The sequence below is a fragment of the Cylas formicarius genome, unplaced genomic scaffold, assembly GCF_029955315.1.
Source record: "Cylas formicarius isolate icCylForm1 unplaced genomic scaffold, icCylForm1.1 PGA_scaffold_10__41_contigs__length_53128322, whole genome shotgun sequence".
Taxonomy (NCBI): Eukaryota; Metazoa; Arthropoda; class Insecta; order Coleoptera; family Brentidae; genus Cylas; species Cylas formicarius.
Genome location: NW_026844214.1, coordinates 9,614,300 through 9,635,896, shown reverse-complemented (window position 1 = coordinate 9,635,896; position 21,597 = coordinate 9,614,300). Strand labels below are relative to the sequence as shown.

Sequence of the window (21,597 nt, the reverse complement as noted above, 5' to 3'; positions counted from 1 at the left end):
GTTTATAAAAAATAAATTTTTCGTCAAATGAAACTTACATGTTTACAATCAAAAAGTATATACACTGATGACAAATGATGAAAAATTTAAAAGTTGTAGACAACAACTTTCAAAAAAATTAATGTATTTTTCTTTCGGCAAGACCTCTTCCCATCATTAAAATTCTTACATCGGTCGGTGCGTATTTTTAAAGTTTAATTTTATAGAGGGTCGTGTTATATACACAAGGAATAATGGAGCTCGTGTTGCATTTCCTCTTTTTGCGGGTCTGCCAATGTAGTTAACCTCAAACCAATTTATTAGTTCTTGAAGTTCACCAGGTACCTCTCCAAATAATAAATCAGCAGTGTCATCCAGATGTTCAGGTGGAATAAAAATAAAAGTTAAATCATTTTTGCCTTCGACATAAAGTCGGCATCACTGTTATACCATTGCGTCAATCCCACAGTTTAAATTTGTTTCGCACATTTTGCGACAAGTGAAAGAAACATCCACAAATTGAGGTTTCAATAACCTCTTCTTTTACTGTGTCCTTCATTTTCCATACGTATTTGTTTCAAACCCATCAGTTGAGGTCGCAAGATTAAATGGTGGAAATTTTGAAAAATAACGATTTTTATATTAAAATTACGTTCCATTACGGCCAATAAGAAATACCTCTTACTTAGGGCTAATAATAATTACAATGTTTATGAAAATCAGAAAGTGCAGTTTTCCATAATGTAGTATATATATGCAAATAAATTAAAAAAAAACAGTTGCCACTGAATTGGCGAGTGCGATGAAAGAGGGTAATCATTTTATTATTAGAAGAGCAACGTAGCTATATAATCCATTTTGGCATACTGCGTAATCTTTTGTCATAAACTATTTTTTTCATGTTATCAAGCCTCAAAAAATCTGTTGTATTCCTTAATGTATATCCTTCATTGGTCCTTCTGGCTGGATAAAACTTATCCTTATTCTTATTAGAATCATGTTATTTGGAATTTCAGGAAATAGAAATTCGCGAAATACAAAAATAAGCAATGGTAGAGTGGGTTATATATTGAACATATTTCCGGTCTACCAGAGAAATTATTATTAAAAATGCATTTGTCTTTTCAACTTTTAATAATCTAGAATACTTTCACGTAAAGATGCACCGCGAAAAATTCAAAACAAGTGCTGAAAACCCGAAACCTGATTTGATCGATTTATGCATCGTCGTAAAATAAAAATCGACATTCACAATTTTATCTTATACTATTATTAAGATTTTGAAAAAGTTACAGTTTTTGTGTGCCGTAATAGTATATTCTCTACTATTCTAAAATATGCAATTATATATATGCAGATGCGAGGAAAGAGTCACTTTAAAACGTCAGCCCTATTAAATTGGTTCTCAACAGTGTTGAATGCGACATTTCAAAGTAACACTTTGCGTTCGCTGATCAGTTCATAATTTTTTATTTTATTGTATATATATATATATATATATAATATATATATAAATTTTCATAACAGAATGTTTTTTATTGTTACCCCACTTCAGCTTCAACACCTGTTCTTCTCCAAATCACGCCCTTGCTCGGAGCCGTCATAGGAGTAGTTGCTGCTCTGATATTGGTTGCAATTATCATCGTCATTGTCATAAGGCTTAAAGGTGGAGGTGACAGAGACGATAAGGATTATGACGACGGCGGTTTGTCTTCGTCGGGCAGAAGATGTGTGGCCGGGAACAACAGCGATAAAGTAAGCCCAAGAATTGAGCTGAAGTGGCTTTTACTTGATGAAAATCCATTTAACAAAATAATTAAGAACTAAAAGTTCAAATTTTCACGAAATTATATATATTCACTTGACAATTGTTTCGACAACAATGTAATATTTACAAACTACCTGCTACTATATATACCGAAAAATGACAATAAAACCTTAATTAATGTTGTAAGAATTTAAGTTTAATAATGGACAAACATTTAAATCTAATTGATCGTTAAGCAATACATTTGAATGTCTCATTTTGTTAATCTCCATGGCTTCCAATAAATTTAATTTTCTACTTTTTGTATACTATCGTTTTTAAACGCTCTTTTTTTGTTCGTTAATGCGTTTTTTGAAGGATCTACCTGTTTGTCCCATATAAATTTTAGGACATGATCCGCATTTCAACCTGTAGATACCTGATTTTTGAGACTTCGTTTTATTGTTTTTTAAAAATTTTCCTATTGTGTTGTTTGATTTGCCTTTTATTTATAATTTTATCAATAATGGACGGATTGTAGTCAGTGCAATTTGTTTAATGATATTTCTTTTTTTCTATGTTCTTTGTCGTAATTTTCTGTTGAGAGTGGCGTATTAAGAAGTCAAAGAGTGAAATGCAGCCATTTTGTGTGTAAGGGTGACTGTGTCCGTGTGTGAAGGTTTTTCGTAAATAGAAAAATCTAATTTGTTTTGCGTTTTCGTAATAGTTAGGTCTACAAAATTAATAGAGTTATCCTGTTCAATCTCGATAGTGAAACTTATACGATTATGTAATGAGGTAATGTAATTTAAAAAATAATTCAATTGTCTGTCCGTTCCAACAAAGCAAGCAAAGACATCATCCACCTATCTATACCACCATAGAAAACTTTTACTTAAAGGATGTTCTTGTATGATATTTTCCAAGTTATCCATAAAAATGTGGTTTAAAAATATCTTTCAGAACTAACAACACAATAGGAAGATTTTTAAAAAGCAATAAAACGAAGTCTGCAAAATCTCAAAAATCAAGTGTCTACAGGTTGACAGGTCATGTCCTAAAATTTATATGGGACAAACAGGTATATCCTTCGACAAACGCATAAAGGAACATAAAAGAGCGTTTAAAACAATAGTCTAGATTTAAATTATACTACACACCTAAACACTGAAAAACACATTTTTGACGAGAATTTTGATAATTTACATACAGCCGCAAAAACTAGACAATTAAATTTATTGGAACCATGGAGATTAACAAAATGAGCCATTGAAATGTATTGCTTAACGATCAATTAGAATTAAATACCTCTCCATTATTAAACTTAAATTCTTACAACAGTATTATTTCGGTATATATAGTAGCCGGTAATTTGTAAATATTACATTTGATAAAGACACGGTATTGTCAAAACAATTTCTTGAAAATCTGAACTTTTAGTTCTTATTTATTTTCTTAAGCCAAGAACTAAATCTAACTAATTACACACAACCTCGTTGTTTATCTTACTAGAATATTTTATTACTTTACAGGCGAGCACAGAACCTTTGAACAAAACTCTAAACGACAGCGTAGACAGTTTGGAAGAGAAAAACCCTGACATTATCCCCCAAAACAATGCGGACGAAGAATACCAGGATGAGGAGCGGGCGTTCGAAAGACTAAACAACACACCGTCGTTAAGAATTTACAGCCGAATGCAAAGCCCCAATTTGAACAGTCAAGCGAAGAACGGAAGCTATGGGAAAATGGTAATTTAAAATGTGCAGCTCTAGTTAGCGAGTCAGCTAGAGAAACGTTGATTATTAGCATCTACCTGCGTTTTTGCGAACTTTCTATAAAGAAACGCAGATAAACTCAGAACTCTATAACTTTCTATTTTTCCACTAATTTCCTTTTGTCCAATGTTTTTGAACTTGTGCCCATTTATTTCTGAAAAACTAGATCTATTCGATTTTCTACGTAGGTACTTCATACCGAGGGTTATTGATATTGTTCCGTCCAGTCGGAATTGTTTTGCTTTATTTTTCTTCTTTAATTTTTGTAATTGGGGAATTTTTATATCGAGCAAATTGAAATTGGTTTTCTTTTAATTAATTGCTGCGGTTATATTCTCCGCGTATTTTGGTGACAATCTCACTGGGTATATGGCCAGAAAACTCGTATGTCGCTTGGGTGTCGTACTCCGCCGTGATCGGGACTAGTACGATTCAGGTAGAGACCAACGTGAGAGCATTTTTCCGCGTGCCAAAATTAATATCTCGAGTGCCGTCAAGTATTGCGAAATTGTGTCGGTCAACAGCCAGAGCTACATCAAGGTAGGCCAAGAAGAAAAGAGATTGTCATTTTTCGTCTCGTTACATCGATATATTATTTTTTGAATTGCCCCGTTATTTCTAGCTTCAATTAAACAAACAATTACAGTCCATTGCTCTTTCTCGTCCATTTTTTGGTCCAATCGATCACGGATATTTAATTAATCGCGAAAATAACGTGGCCAAATTTCAGTTTGCTCGTTTCAAAAGGAACAGAATTTAAAAATTTGAGATTTTTTGTGGTTCCATTCGGACAGGTACCGAACTCGCACCGATTTAACCTAGACGTCGCCGTCGCATCCAACGACCGATCGCGCTATTTTCGGCACTGCGTACTCGCAAAAAATATATTGGTATTTTCAAAATTTTTTGTCGCATAAGGAAGATTATTATTTCGGCGTTGTATATTTTTTGTTTAGCATTTAATTGTCGCATTCTTTAAATATTCTCTCAAATACTCTAATTTAAATATTAGCTCGTTAATCAAAAAATTTACACGCCACTCTACTCTCGCTCTCTCCCCCCGTCCTCCCCCGTCTCTCCGGTGTTTGCAAGCATTTATATAGGAGTGCCTATTGTCCACTACTAACTAAAATATTTTAAATTTATTTATTTATTGATTATTATTATTGTGATCATTATAGGAAATTGTAGAGTTCAGCTTGTTGTATTTTGGCTCAATTAGCTGACCGTAATTGATATAATCAATTTTTCCTTCACATTTATTCCTTTGCTTAAAAACAAAAATGAGCGATAAAAAACTTAAAGGTTTGATAGCTCAAAGAGATAATGCTTCTAGTCGTTTGAACGAAATGTTCGCAGTGGCTACTCGAGCTTTAACAGATAATGCAATTCACATGGAGTTCAAGGTTCGTTATATGCATTTACCAGCTATTCTTACGGACTTTGAAACCCAACATGCAGCTATTTTAAATATTTTGGCAACGGTTGACGATAGTGACCTGGACGAACAGAGACATATTAGGAAAGTTTTTGACGACACATATTACAAGATTGCCGCTACTTATTCCCAATTGTTTGATGGTACTAAAGTTAACCCCAGTACTCCAAGTCACATCAAGCTGCCTAAATTAGAATTGAAAAAATTTGATGGTTCATTGCGCAATTGGAAGACATTCATCGACCTTTTTAATTCTATGATTCACAATAACTTAACTCTTTCAAATGTTGAAAAGTTTACATACCTCATAAATTCCTTAGAAGGGCCCCCATTGAGCATTGTACAGTGCAATCCTTTAACTGAAGGTAACTATATCATTGCTTATAAGACATTGACTGAGCGCTATGAGAACTCTCGCTTGATTTCTGTCAGTCATTGGCGTGAAATAGAAAAGATAAAACCCCTCCAGAGTGAAACGGACGTGAAGGCCCTACAGTCATTATTAGATAAATTTTCCGAACATTTATCAGCCCTCGACTACTTAGGTCATCCTACGAAACAGTGGGACTTTGTTCTCTTTTACATGCTATTCGATCGTTTAGATTCAAGCACTGCAACTCGATTTGAGCTGGAATGCGGAAACTCTTTAGATGATATTAACTACAAAAACAAACATTTTGAAGTTTTGTTAAACTTTCTCAAAAAACAATGCGTTGCTCTAGATACTGTCTCCCACTCTTCTGATTCCAAGATAACGGAAAAGGAAAAACCCTCTAAATCGGAGAAAAGAACATTTAAATTCTGACTCCTCCAATTGTCCAGTTTGTCATAAACGAGGCCATTTAATTTATAGTTGCCCAGAGTTTTTAGAAAAGGATTCTGCTAACAGATATAAGTTGGTAAAGATCAAAAACTGGTGCACTAATTGCCTAGGTTTAAAACATACAGCATTCAAATGCTCATCTCGTGTACGTTGTGGAAAATGCTCAAAGCCACATCATACTTTATTACATCATGATAAACAGCTCAGTCCTGATCATAATCCTTCCACCAGTTCAAATAATTATATTAACAAATGTGATGCAGGAACACAGTCAGTTGCTTTAACGAACATTGATTCTAGCCCTGATGGTAGAGATTCTTCAGTTCTTCTAGCTACCGCTCAAATCAAAGTTTTAGACTCGTTTGGTTACTACAGACCTGTTCGAGCTTTACTTGATAGTGGCAGTCAAGTGAACTTTATAACATCTAAATGTTCTAATAGGCTTGGACTTACTCGAAAGCCTCTCTCACTTTTTGTAAAAGGCTTAGGAAATACCACCTCGAACGTTTCTCAAGAGGTTACTTGCACGTTTATCCCTCGAATGTCCAGTGAACCCCGAATAACCCTTGATTTTGCAGTTATACCCCAAATTTGTGATAACATGCCCAGCTCTGATTTACCGGATGTTAGCTTTAGTAAATTTTCCCACTTAGACCTTGCCGATGATAAATTTAATATTTCAAGTCCCATTGACATGCTTCTTGGTTGCGATGCATTTGGATTTCTCTTTAAGGAAGGCTCTATTTCTCACTCTATCAATGAACCTGTGGCTATTAATACACATCTGGGTTGGATTATTACAGGTCGAGTACCAACATCACCACCAACTCTCTCAAACAATACCCTTTGTTGCACCTCTACACTTTCACTCGAAGAGGTTGTTAATAAATTCTGGCATCTCGAACAGATTCCTCAAATAAACGCCCACTCCCTTGAAGATCTGGCTGCAGAAAAAATCTTCGTTGAAACTTACTCTAGAGATAATACTGGTCGATACATTCTTCATCTCCCGCTTAAATTCTCTTCTCTACCGGTATTCGATCATTCAAGAGACATTGCCTTACGTAGGTTTTATTCACTTGAACAACGACTCTTGCATAATCCAGAACTCCGCAAAGAATATAACCTATTCATGCAAGATTATTTGTATTCCGGTCATATGGAACTTGTTAAACCTTTGCCACATACTAATCATCAATACTATATACCTCACCATTGTATACTTAGACCTGAAAGTGTAACTACTAAACTTCTCGTTGTCTTTGACGCTTCGGCAAAGGCGGCTAATAACTTATCTCTTAACGACTGTTTGCTAGTTGGACCCAAACTTCAACAAGATATATTCTCTCTACTCCTCCAATTTCGCACTCACTCTGTCGTTATTACGGCCGATATAAAACAGATGTTTAGGCAGATACTGATGTCGGAACCTCACAGAGATTATCAGCGGATTGTCTTCAGATTCTCCAAAGACGATCCTATTCAAGATTATAGGCTTAATACTGTCACTTACGGAATCTCTTCCTCCCCCTTTCATGCCATTAGAACTTTAATCCAATTGGCTCAGGACCACGAAGATCAATTTCCTCGAGCTTCAAAGGTTATAAAAACCAACGTTTATGTTGATGACATATTGTCAGGTGCTGATTCTGTCGAATCAGCTTTGAGCCTTCAAAAGGAATTGATCGATCTCCTTGCCTTAGGGGGTTTTCAACTCCGGAAATGGGGTAGTAATAATCCCCTTCTTATTTCCAATTTAGATAAATCGCTCTCCCAAGTTCCGGTTTCGCTAGACAAAGAAAGTGATCAAACTATTAAAATTTTGGGTCTGCAATGGTGTCCCACCTCAGATGCATTTACTTATAAAATTGATCCCAGACAGCATGCATGTACTAAACGTAACGTACTGTCCGATTTGGCACGAATATTCGATCCTCTCGGGTTCTTAGCTCCCGTTACTGTCTTTATCAAATTACTAATTCAAAAACTATGGTCTTCTGGAATAGAATGGGACGAATTGGCTCCAGAGTCGGTGTCGTCCGCTTGGACCTTATACAAGGAGAATCTGCCACTCTTGTCCTCTTTATCTATTCCTCGAAAGGTTACCTTCGATGACGTGAAATTCTGCGAATTACATGGATTCTGTGATAGTTCTGAAAGTGCCTACGCCGCTGTAATTTATGTACGAGCGGTGCTAGGTAACCAAGCAAAAACTTTCTTCTTGTGTGCCAAATCAAGAATAGCCCCACTCAAGAAAATTTCAATTCCTCGTTTAGAACTATGCTCGGCTGTACTCTTAGCAGATTTGATCGAAATTTTGATGCAGTCGTATCGAAATATGTTACCCATCAGCTCAGTCTTCGCATGGTCTGGTTCAACTGTTACGCTTTCGTGGATTCAATCTTCACCCCATAAGTGGGCAACATTTGTTAGCAACAGGGTTACCCATATTCAGGAAAAGGTATCTCCTAGTCAATGGTCTCATGTGTCTACACAAGAAAATCCTGCTGACTGTGCTACCCGCGGCATTGTACCCTGCGAATTACTCCACTTAGAAAAATGGTGGGCGGGGCCGTCATTCCTAACTTCCCATTGTGACCCTTGGTCAAACGAGTCTCTAAAGATCAACGAAATGACATTAGAAAGACGAAAGACGACTCTTACTATTTCGACTACAGAGAGATGTTGCTGGGATAACCTAATAGACCGGTTCTCATCTTTATCAAAATTGAATCGGATTTTCGCTTACATAATGCGCTTCATCTCAAAGACTAAAAATCCAACGCTGTTGCTAAATGAATGTTTTTCTCTATCTGAACTCGACCAAGCCCTCTTAATTTTAATCAAGCAAATTCAAAGATTTTATTATAACAAGGAAATAACTGCACTCTCTAAAAAGGACTCGTATAATTTGAAGTCCTTCCCGAAATATTTTCGCAAGCTCACTCCCTTTCTTGACCAAGATGGTATTCTCAGGGTGGGCGGACGTTTACATCACTCTTCTATTCCATATAGTAATAAACACCAGTGTTTACTTCCAAGTGATCATAGGCTGACTCGTCTGATTGTGGAGCATACACATGTTAAGTACTTACACGTTGGGCTACAAACTACCCAATATTTACTTAGCCAAAGATATTGGATCCCGTCCTCTAAAAGAGTGATACGAAAGGTCATCTCTTCTTGCGTTCGTTGTTTTAAAAGTAACCCCTGTTCTTCTCCTCCGGTAATGGGTAACTTACCTGCAGTGCGAGTAAATGAAATAAAATGCTTCACCAAATGTGGGGTTGATTTCGGTGGTCCATTCCAAGTAACGATGGGCAAAATGCGAAGCTCAAAAAGTTATAAGGCTTATATTTGTCTTTTCGTATGCTTGGCCACCAAGGCTCTGCATTTAGAACTCGCTACTGAATTGTCTACCGATGCATTCCTTGCGGCGTTAAGACGGTTTATTTCTCGGCGTGGTCTTGTCACGGACATCTACAGTGATTGTGGCACTAATTTTATTGGAGCCGCCAAACAACTCGCTCAAAAGATGCATAATGCTTCCACACGAGAAGGCATAAAGTGGCACTTTAACCCTCCTTCGGCGCCAACTTTTGGTGGAATTTGGGAGAGTAACATCAAGTCAGTGAAAACCCATATTGTTCGGGTAGTAGGAACCCATATTTTAACCTACGAAGAGTTCATCACAGTTCTGACCGCAATTGAAGCGATTCTAAATTCTAGGCCATTGTGCACTGTTAGTTCCGACCCTAACGATCTAAGCGTTCTAACTCCTAGTCATTTTCTAAATCTTCAACCTCTTAACACATTTATTGAATCAGATTTAACCGAAGTTAAATTGGGAAGACTCTCGCGTTGGCAGTTATTACAGCGCATGCATCAGGATTTTTGGAAAAGGTGGCATCGTGAGTATCTTCACACCCTTAACCAAAAATCGAAGTGGTATGATCCCTCCACTGATATTAAAATTGACACCCTGGTGTTAATTAAAGAAAATCTCTCTCCTCCATTGGCTTGGCATTTGGGGCGCGTAACAGAAGTCCATCCGGGTACGGACGGAGTGGTGAGAGTAGTCTCTATTAAGACGGCAAAGGGTATGCTCAAACGCCCAGTTTTAAAGGTTTGTCCTTTGCCAATATATTAGTTGTTAATGTTTTCCAATATATTAATTTTTAATTTTAAGCTTAGAATTCGCGTGGGTATCGGAATTGTTATTACGGTTTTTGTTAATTATTTTCTTTTTTTGGATTCATTAATAAAATGTTGCCATTTTAGGTGGGCGGTATGTTCCGTCCAGTCGGAATTGTTTTGTTTTATTTTTCTTCTTTAATTTTTGTAATTGGGGAATTTTTATATCGAGCAAATTGAAATTGGTTTTCTTTTAATTAATTGCTGCGGTTATATTCTCCGCGTATTTTGGTGACAATCTCACTGGGTATATGGCCAGAAAACTCGTATGTCGCTTGGGTGTCGTACTCCGCCGTGATCGGGACTAGTACGATTCAGGTAGAGACCAACGTGAGAGCATTTTTCCGCGTGCCAGAATTAATATCTCGAGTGCCGTCAAGTATTGCGAAATTGTGTCGGTCAACAGCCAGAGCTACATCAAGGTAGGCCAAGAAGAAAAGAGATTGTCATTTTTCGTCTCGTTACATCGATATATTATTTTTTGAATTGCCCCGTTATTTCTAGCTTCAATTAAACAAACAATTACAGTCCATTGCTCTTTCTCGTCCAGATATTGAGGTACATTAAAGAAAAAGATGTACTTAGCGTCCATTCATTGTATCTTAAAACTTGCAATGGTACTTTTAATTTCTTCCAACAGTGGCTTTGTTTTATTTTGTTTTTATTACCATTGCTTTAAAATTACTCGAATAAAGCTGTACATTCGTTTGCTGCTGCATACCTTATAAAACTACTTAAATTAATTTTTGACTTATTAACAAAGTTTACCATTAATTTTGGTGATAATAAAAAACATCATTAGAATAGAACACAAAATTTTACCGAAATATGGCAGAAAATTGTGTTTTTTTATCTCGGTTCCGAAGAGGCAAATATATCACCCCCCAAAAGATGTATTTTTAGTGTTTTATTTTCCGTCTGAGGCGCTTTTCGTTTAAAGTGTTTCTTCTGCGTTTGTGAATAAAAGTTTTCGTATTTTAAAGGGAAATTGCTAGAATTAAGGATTTGGGTTATTTTTCTTGAAAAAGTTTTAAATTATTTTTCTTTGTACGCGGGTGTGGGTTTTAATGTCCAGGTTTTCGTGTTTTTGTTTGTCGGTAATTTAAATAAATAGGAAATTACTTGTTTAATATGTCAAAGTCTGCATTTGAATCTGATTCAGAACTCGCGAGCCACAAAGACAATCAAATTTAGTTTTTATGTCCAAATAAATATAATTTCTATTTGCACAGAAACATTTTAGTTCAATTCTCTATTTAGAAAGCACACCATCAAAAAAGATAGTTTATTATTGTGCGTTTGTGAATAAAATTTTTTGCATTTTTAAGGGAAATTGCTAGAATTAAGGATTTGGGTTATTTTTCTTGAAACAGTTTTAAATTATTTTTTTTTGTACGCGGGTGTGGGTTTTAATGTCCTGGTTTTCGTGCTTTTGTTTGTAAGTAATTTATATAAATAGGAATTAACTTGTTTGGCATGTCAAAGTCTGCGTTTGCATCTGATTCAGAACTCGCGAGCCACAAAGACAATCAAATTTAGTTTTTATATACAAATAAATATAATTTCTATTTGCCCAGAAACATTTTAGTTCAATTCTCTATTTAGAGAGCACATCATCAAAAAAGATAGTTTATTATTGTGAGCTTTCGGCTTCAGAGCCAAGAAATACAGGATTATCAAATTTTGCAATTTTTAATATTATATACTTTTGGGTCGATTCGATCAAAATTTACAGTATATATATGAATTGCCTCAATTTTCCTGAATTTCTGCATCACTTCAAAAAACTCTGCTGTTCTTATTGGTGATTTTACTTGGGAAGTAAACTATACAATAGTTGCTTCTATTTGAGTTTTATGTTTGCATTTTAGGGGTATATATTGATATTGTTTTAAAAAATTTGTTTGTTTGAGGTCGTTCGCGATTCAGTGCCTTTTTGGATTGAAACGGATTCAATATTAAAGGAAAAGATTACCGGTTTCAAATCCAAACACATAAGAAAATTTTATCGTAACACTAGTTTTTGGTGTAAAAAGTTTATTCTTTAAACCTACGCAAAAATTTTTAACAAGCCAGCATTACACGTTATTGATTCCTGCCGTAGACCTAATTAAAATTACATGTTTTGCGACTTCCACATCACAAGTTAAATACGATAAAATGGAGTACATCGTCAGATATTGTTATTATCTTCGCTTATTATTATTAATGTTTTTATATAACATAACTATTATTATATATTTAAACAGCCAGCAGTCTAATGATAGTTTTTAACAAAAATTAGCTTTTAATATTTAAAATATAACGTTAAACATTAAGATACAATTTATGTTCCAATGAAATAATCAACTTTCACAAGGATAGTTAAAGCAACTGTTTTGAAATATTTGGACAATATTTTGAAATATTGTCCGATGTAGATTAGGTATATAAATGTTTTAGGGCATTGCCTTTTTCCGGCAATTAAGTTTCTATAGTCTTCTGAAAGTACAGAAGAAAAAACAAACCATTAACAGGTAAATTTAATTTGACCACACAAAGCTAATCGATCGAGAATAAATAAAATACAGCGTATTCGGATTTATTTTCTTAATATCAGCAACGCGCGCCGTTTAAGTTACTGATGACACATATGATTTGTGTCACAACAGCATTAAATCGTCCGGTAGCATCCGCTCAATTCTTTCCAGGCAAACGCCGAAATAACCTATGCTGAATTGTCTCTAAACCCTCAACAGATGCAACCTCATGTCATCTACAATCAACAATCCATTCCAATGAATGTAATAAGGAGACAAGAACCAACGGTATATGCGCAGATCGATATGCAAAGATTGCCTTCCGCACGTATGCAACCTCTTAGTCCTCCGCATCCGGGCTCGTTCCAGACATTACATCACCCACATCTGCCAGCTTATATGTCGAGGCCCATAAGGGACGACCAAATGCTGCAAGAAGGTTCCATAAGTTCGGAAACACCTTTGTTGGCATCTAGGGAAAATAGTGTAAGTATCGGTGATGTGGCGGTAACCCTAAGTGGAAGGCTCATTAATTTATACTTAAACCAACATGAGGGATATATCGCTGATAGTTAGGACTATCCGCGATGTTATAAGGAAACGCTTATTATTATTATTGTTGTACACAAAATTTATTGAAATGCAATTTTGAATTGAATTGAATGCAAATAAGTGTAACTTCCAAAGATGACAGAAACGTAATTTCCTTGCAGTGCCCCTCTTCGAAAAAGTATACAAGGTCAGGTTAAAAAATTATCAGACTCGACTTTAATTTTATTTTATTTTTTATTTTAATTGATAACGATGTACATTTTTTTTAATACTTAGCTGCATATAATCATTTTAAACAATACAACAATACAACCTGTCAATTTTTGATTTATTAGACATTTTTTCTCGTACGTATTCTATTTTGGATTTATTTATTAAGTCTTATGAAAAATAAGTGAAGTTCGTTTTTCGACAGATTTAATACTGTGTTTTTGTGGCTAATTTAATAATTATTCCATCTCCGTTTGCATTTCTTAAAAATTACAGGATGCTTCTTAGTTTGTTTTTCATAAATTAGATTAGTTTATCAGATTTACAAAATAGAATAAACGAAATTTTTACTAGACAAACTCGTAATGCACCACTTAACCTTATTTTCCAAGCTTACCAAAATAAGAGGTGTGTTCAAAAAGAAGGTGACTTTTATAATTGTGCGGGCACATCTGTTCACAGTTTCAGCCAGTTTGTGTTTTGTATGCTCGTCGATTTTCTGCTGTAAAAAATATGGAACAAAGAATTTGCATTAAATTTTATGCAAAAAATGGAGTACAGTGCTGCAAAACACTTGAAATGTTGACAGCAGCATATGGCGAATCTACTTTGATGTTTATTAGTGGTACAAGCTGTTCCAAGACGGCGGAGAAGACGCCGATGATGAACTTCGCTCTGGACGCCCCAGCACATCAATAACTGATGAAAGCGTTGAGAAAGTGCGACAAATGGTGTTGCAAAAACGGCGCATCACTGTTAGAGAAGTGGTGGAAGACGTCGGCATCTCTATTGGTTCGTGCCATGGAATTTCTTTTTTGGGCATGAAACGTGTAGCAGCAAAGTGTGTGATAAATTGTGGTAAATTTTTTGGCCAAAAACAAAACCACAATCGTGCCTCAGCCACCATATTCACCGGATATGGCCCTGTGCGACTTTTTCCTGTTCCCAAAACTTAAAAAAACGCATGAAACGGAAGAGATCTGGAACGATTGAGGAGATAAAGAAAAAATCTCTGGAAGAATTCAAGGCTATACCAGAAAGTACTTACCAGTGCTTCAAGGCTTGGAAAAAACGTTGGCACAAGTGTATTATATCGGGGGGGGGGGGGGGGATTTTGATGAATAAATAAATACTTTTTGATAAGACTTAAAAGTCACCTTACTTTTTGAACACATCTCGTACATTGAAAACCCGTTTCCAATATTGATTAAGTTTACAAAATATTGTTTTTTGGTAATGAATTTGATCTAATTCACAGAACAACAAACAAAGAAAATTTTAAAAAGCCGTAAGGTCCCTATAAGGCAACTATGCACTTGCACGAATCTAATAGCACATTTATTTACAGAATCTTCAAGTTTTAAAAGAGATGAATTGTTCCCGAACACCAACCGTTACCTCAACTTTGCCCCGAACCGTAACGGCAACCAGATTTTGACCTAGTTAAGTCCGCATTTCTTCCGACCTCGTATATTTATAGATTAATACAAACTCATATTTAATTATAATAATTAATCAGTGAGTGTTTTTATGGTTTTTATAAAACAAAACGTTTATTTCGTTGTTTAATGACAGGGTATTTTAGCCAGTGTTTAATATTTGACGCAACGGGGTTAAACTTTAACCGAATCAAAAATGTAAAACGATTCAATTGAACATTGAGATTCGTCTGATAAACAATACAAAAAGCGTTAATAGTAAAAAAGATGTTTGGCATATGGCGTTGTGACAAAGTCGGCGAATGTGTTAATAGATATACCGTAGGAAAACAAAGTATTACGAAATAAGAAAAATTGTATTTTAAAAATAAATCAGATAATCGTTTAACTTCCTTGCACTTAGCAGCTCAATTATGATATTCGGCTACATACTTACTAACAACATAATATTTTCACCGCTATATGATAAAAATCTGTGGTTGTTAAAATTTTTAAACATTGCGGAAGTTTGGTGGATTATGATTTGAATACCGATGATACATTGGGTATAAGTAGGTAACGATGGGATACCAAAAGTTTTACTTTCCACACTAGTGCAAAAATGGATATCTCACTGTCTTCCCCCACAAAGTTATTAAACTAACCAAACAAATAAAATATTTTTATGAGGACATATGTGTTTTGGTTAATTTCAGCGTTTTAAGGCCTTGCAAGAGATTATAGTTTTTAAAATCGAAACACATACAGGTCAATTCAATGTGCAGTAAATATAAATTGTTCAAAAAATGAAAATAAAAATTTCATAGAAAAAAATTATAAAACGTAATTTATTTTAAACTAAACTTAACGGCAGATTGACTATGCAAATCCAACATCGGCATAGACAGTCTAGGCAAAATAGACACGATTGCAAAAATGGGGGTTCTCCGTTTTGAATTTTTATTTTTTATTTTTGAAGGACCTGTTTCAATAGTTAACAAAATTGCCAATATAATTTCTCAACAATTCTTTCTAGACAACAAAACTTACACAAGTGGAATTATAAATTTTTTAAATTAGAAAAAATATACTGGAAAATTTTTTTAGGGCCTGCAAATGACATTTTTGACAGAAAATTATTATCTTTTTTCCACAGTATTAAAAAAATGCCAAATTGATCCGACGCTCGGTCCCGGATACGCCTTAAAGTTCGCCATCTTAAAAATATATGAAACGGATGACTCCAATACCGTTAATGTCACAGTATTTTCGAAATTTTGGTTTGTTAAAATATTCCAAGAATTTATTTTATCTGATTTCTCGCGAACTGCTGATTCAATTTGATTGATATTTTTTAATTGTATCTTGCATCTTCGTAAATGTTGAAATGAAGAACAATTTTATTTGAATTTATGGGTTTTAAGAAAAGCCTGTTTTATACGCAATGTTTGTCACATTCTGTGGATATTTTACATTGCCCGACCACATGCTGGTGGAAAAATAATATAACATAATTTAATGAGGTGAATATTGAGACTTTGGACTGGGCTCCACCCACTGTAGACCTTAACCCAAGAGAACATTTATGGGATCAAATGGGAAGGTTACTTAGAGATCATTACGGATGACGTAGAAAACATTTATAATTTCGTTTTTAACTAATGATCTCGCGGCATTCAACAGGCAATATGGCCGCTGACAGATCATTTAGTTTCCATGCGGCATATTTATGGCAGTATTTTCTCAAATGAAAGTAAATGACGCAGGCTGGTACGTGAAATGAAAAGGCATTTGATAATCATTTTGGCAACCCAAATTAGACGTTTTTCGATGACACAATAATTACTTTGAAGTGTCTGAACAAAAAAATCATCAGAAAAACGTGAGGTGACGTTGGTTGCCTGGACAGTGTTGGCGGGAACCTCCACAGAATGCAAAAAACATTGAATATAAAACTGGTTTTCTTTAAACCCTCTATACAGATTTATCATTTATATTTTGACACCGACCTAAAGAATTTATTAAATGGGTTAGGCAAAAACTTTTTATACAAAAGTTGTATAATTTTGTCTCGATTATCTTCTGAAAGTACCAATAAAAACAAATGAGCGCCAAAAATGTATACTTCTAGTTACTACTTAGTTTGTTGATATTTAATTTAGCCGTTTCTTGTTTTTATTATTACGTTCGTGAGATAATAGAAAAAAAATCATAGAACCTTTGTATAAAAAGTTTCTGCCTATCCCCTTTAATAAACTTTATACTACCGACAAAATATAAATGAAAACCCTGTACGTACCTAAAAACTTAATTTAAATAAAAACGATTATTCTACCATCGCCAAATTTAACTGTTAAACTGTTAACTGTAATGCGAAGTGTATTTGTGGACGAAGACTGGTGAACTTTTTCGTTTCCGTTCAAAATATTTCTTGTTGGCAAGTTCATTATACAGCCGATATGTCACAGATTTTTATTGCAATTTATCTGTTAAAATTACCATTATTTTTTTCGGAAGTGTAAGTAGAACAATGGAATAAAAGGGTGGGCAGTCGGCACCAATCCGAATTTTTATATTCGCATGTACATAGAATTTTATAGCTGTGAAAAAATCAATTACAACATAAAAATTGAGAACTATTGAATATTTTTAATAGTAAAAGCATTTAATCAAATTTTTAAAGATATAATGTTAAGTTGTTGTCAAAATTTGTATATTTAATGTAAGTATAAATTGTCAGGTTTTTAACGTATATTTAGGTAATTTACATTTTTGTGATAATCTTAGATATTTAATTTTTTGTAATCATTTTACTGCCACGACTCGTTAGTCATTGATATAGATATGTATGTATCTGAAAATTGTGTATATTTTTGTGCAGAAAGTACTTGTGTTAACAAATTCACAAGATGATAATTTCATTTTTGTGCAATATACCCCAAAAAACACATTTAAAGTGTTTATGGTTCGAATTGCCGTCCAGCATCATTATACGTAACTTGAAGTCCGCTCATGTGAAGTGTGCTCATGCGATTTTATACCGAAGGTACAGCGTGATGCTTTGACTATATTTTGCACCCTACCAGAGGCCTTATTATAAGAGATATGAAACAATTTAGAACAAAAGTTTTAGGGTTTCATGTGGATTATCTTTTGGCAAATTACTATCACAAACATTTTGGCAACATTTTCGTTTAAACTATTTTTACTGATTTTCACTCTATAATATTTTAATGTAAACATCTTGCGTAAGTTTAAATGGCATCCCCCGTATATCGTTAATATAAAAATTTAAAGTAATTGATCGGCTCGCCCGATACTTCTAAAAGGGCGTCACCCCACATAAAAAATAATAGTTTATTTTTAGCATAACAGCCATTACAAGCATGGTCATGGTATATTATATATTTTTTAAATCAGGACACACACATCATTTGTTTTTTTACACTGCCAGAAGATAATAGAAATGGAACTTTTGCATTTTAACGGTTTGTCTTTTGCAATAAACTCGATAAGGTGTAAAATATGAAGCATCACACTGTACAGGGTAGACAAATTTGGATGTTTCTATAGGACATCTCAAGAAGTACAAGAGCTATGAAAAAATGAATGGCACAAGTTTTGATTACATTTTAAAACTGATTCCAAACATTTCTAAGATAATTTTCACACGCACAGTTTGATAGCATTAAATTACCAAGACAAATGTACGAATAATCGTCTCAGAACCATTTGGAATAATCCAAACTATTCGTCTAGTTAATTTATTATTATTTTTCAGTTATAAAGTGAAAAATAGATGATTTGGTTATTATAATGCTTTATACAGATTTGCAAATACTTTCATAGTGGTTTTGGCTGATATTCAGACAGGAGCAAATTCCTAAAATTTATATTTAACAAATCGGAAAGTAGTATTACCTAGCCGTGTGAAAAATCGTTGAGAAAATAAAAAAGTGCTTTTTATTTAGTGCCTAGCCTACTATGAAATGTATTTTATAAAAGATAAATTTATATTATAATAATCAACAAACAATTTTTTTTAATAAATGGTTACTCCAAGACAGTGCTTCAAGAATGAGCAAGAATCTATTTGTTAACCTTGAATAATGAAAGTTTTTACGCTGAAAATTTTCAGAGTTACTCTCACTAAAACGACCAAGAATGCGTCATCCATTTTCCATAGCGCTTATAGTTACCAAAATTTCCTATAGAAACATAAAAATTTTCCCACCGTAGTATACATATTAATAAACTGAATACTTTATCCGGATATTCGGATAATACTTCGGTGGAAATTACAATTTGTATTTTAAATCTTATGACATTCCATAGCATATTTGTAAAGAAAAAATATCTCTCTCGGTTTACCAAAATATGAGTATTTTATTACACATAGAACGTGTCCCACAATTGAAGTCAACGGAAGTTAACTAGAATGAAGGCCGAGCGGAACACTAAACAAAAACTGATTAACGATCTGTCATTAAAATGTCGAACGCCATTGACCACGGAACTAATAACTAGTAGGACATGTTCCTATTAGTGTGTGGTTCTTGTTCAATTTAGGTGTTATGGTTAGATGCCCACGGTAGTAAAAAGATATTTACATTTTCATTGTACATTTGTTAAAAGCTTTCAACTTATTTGTAGTCCTTTCATTATAATTTGCTCCATTTTAAAATGTTTAAAATGTTGTAAAATATTTATTTATTGAGCTAAAACGAAATCTTAAGCCTATAAAGCATTTCTTTTCTCTGAAATATTTCATGTTGTTTCCTGGAACAATATTCAGGTATGACCTTATTTGGTGATTTGGTACAGAATACATAATAAACACGGTATCTTGAAGTAAAAAGTATTTTAAAAATGTTGTCATTAATTTTGAAATAATAAATGTTGATGGTTATAATATGCCATGTTAATAATTTTTAGCTGAAAAATGTTTTCAGCTATTTACACGTTACGACAATTAAGTTGAAAGCAGTTACCATTCCTTAGCAACAGATATTAAATTCATATTTAGCCTACTCTTAAACGAAACTTGTATAAATGTATATACTTATAGATAACATAAGGGTGTGAAAATTAGAGGAGTTTTCAATGTGCATTTTTCACTTGTTTGACCTGAATCCTTTAAAAATCTTTCCATTTCATATGATTTATTTCTATGGACAATAAAAGTTTCAGTTTGCAACGCCGTAGATATATTCATTATTTTTTTAAGCGATGTTGAAGTAAAATTAAAGTGGCCTTGTATCCGAAATTAAGTTTATATTGTTTAAATAATTATAAAAATGTAGATGTTTTTTGTAAATATTCGTGTATGTTTAAAAAATCTTGTATATGTAACTTTAATCAAACTATCCGAAGTAATAAAATTATCTAAATTGAATAATTTTATTTGAAAGCTACAGGGGAAATACCAACAGAGTCTAAAATTGATAAAATCGGGATTTCAATAGTTGTTTGCGCTATGCATTTTATAGTAGCAAACCGCTAAGGCATCAACTAGTAACGCAGACCTGCGATACTGGGAAGTAATAGTTATATATATTGCAGGAGAAAAACCAACATAGTCGGTAAAATATTACAATGCGTAGTTTCCCTCTTGTTCATTTCATCCACTAACCTGTACTTTGCGCCTTTTTCTTTCTAAACAACGATTTACACACACTCAACCAGAAGATTTAATGAGATCTGGGCATATTTTAAGAAAACACTGGGGTAAAAATGCCACACCTACTGACGACCTGTCATTTGTCATGCCTTTAATGCTGCATTGGTCATTGGTTAAAAACGAAATTTTAAATTTCGCGCATGCACATGTCGAATGAAACCTTCTCTTTTTTTTTCATCGTTACTTCATATGTCCCTGTATTTTTGGCATTCGCAGGGTCTCTATATCTCTAGTAGCTATACGGTAACCGTTTTTTGACGCGTTTAGCAATTTTTTTTTTTTAATATTCCAATCGTGTTGTCTGTTTTAAATGCCGAACAGACTGATTTAATAGAGCAATTTAATATAATATAATTTAATATTGGACGTGAGAATGGTCATGATACTTAAAATAGTTACTTACTTATCTGGCTTTATCTCATTACGACCTGTGCTTTGGCCAACGCAAAATGAAGATACTAGTATAAATCAGTTGTAAACAATCTTTAAAGGCTAGAGTATTTTTTGCGCTGCAAGTGGTACAAGAAAATGTTTCCTTTTCCTGTTAAGCAACTAAAACAATTAATAATTTTTGAAAAAACCTGCAAAAGCATTGGAAATTTCACGCTATCATGGGTCAAAGATTAATGGAAGAACCAGAGGAGAAGATCAAACATATCAGATCTTCAGAAGCTCTACAATAGGAGTATCCATCTGCCCAAAGAAAAGTGTGATGGTGTAATGCACTTCTGTGAAGTGAAGTGAAGTGTATCAACAAGGAATAGGGGTATTTACCGTAGGCAATAACGAGGTGTTTTCAGTTTCATCTACGCAAGTAACAAATATAAAAATATATGCCTTGTATATGACCAACCCTTCATGCATAGTTTAGCGAGAACAGTGACGTCACCTATCCACGTTGTAACAAGTTTAAGGGATGACTTGTATAGAAGGATTTATATGGCTACTAGACACATAGAGGGCCTGCCTATGTTGATAGTACATGAATTCATGACGAAATTAGGTTTGTAAAACAATTTTAATAAGATCTATTCGACATACAACATGGCCACTGACAGATCGTCAACAAGTTTGGATGCGCCATTTTTGTGGCAGTATTTTTTTTAAATATGCCTAGATTTCATCAAATGTTCTCGAAAAACGAGATATGCGTGTGGAAATCGCTGTTTAGAAGAAAATGGCGCACGGTGCAGGCTATTGGGTAAGACGTAGAAGCATGCGCGGAAAATAATTACCTTCTCTACGAAAATATCAACGAA

General features: G+C 34.1%; 1 protein-coding gene across 1 annotated transcript in view; it reads left to right on the top strand.

The window, feature by feature from the left end:
- Window positions 1-15,855, top strand: part of LOC132708254 (synaptogenesis protein syg-2-like) — a 284,014-nt gene extending 268,159 nt beyond the window's left edge. Inside the window, exons 11-14 of the mRNA XM_060680448.1 lie at window positions 1,535-1,734; window positions 3,259-3,477; window positions 12,650-12,964; window positions 14,589-15,855. Coding sequence (XP_060536431.1) covers window positions 1,535-1,734; window positions 3,259-3,477; window positions 12,650-12,964; window positions 14,589-14,678 — 824 coding nt within the window. The 3' untranslated portion in view covers window positions 14,679-15,855. The remainder of the gene's footprint in view (window positions 1-1,534; window positions 1,735-3,258; window positions 3,478-12,649; window positions 12,965-14,588) is intronic.
- Window positions 15,856-21,597: the final 5,742 nt, after the last annotated feature.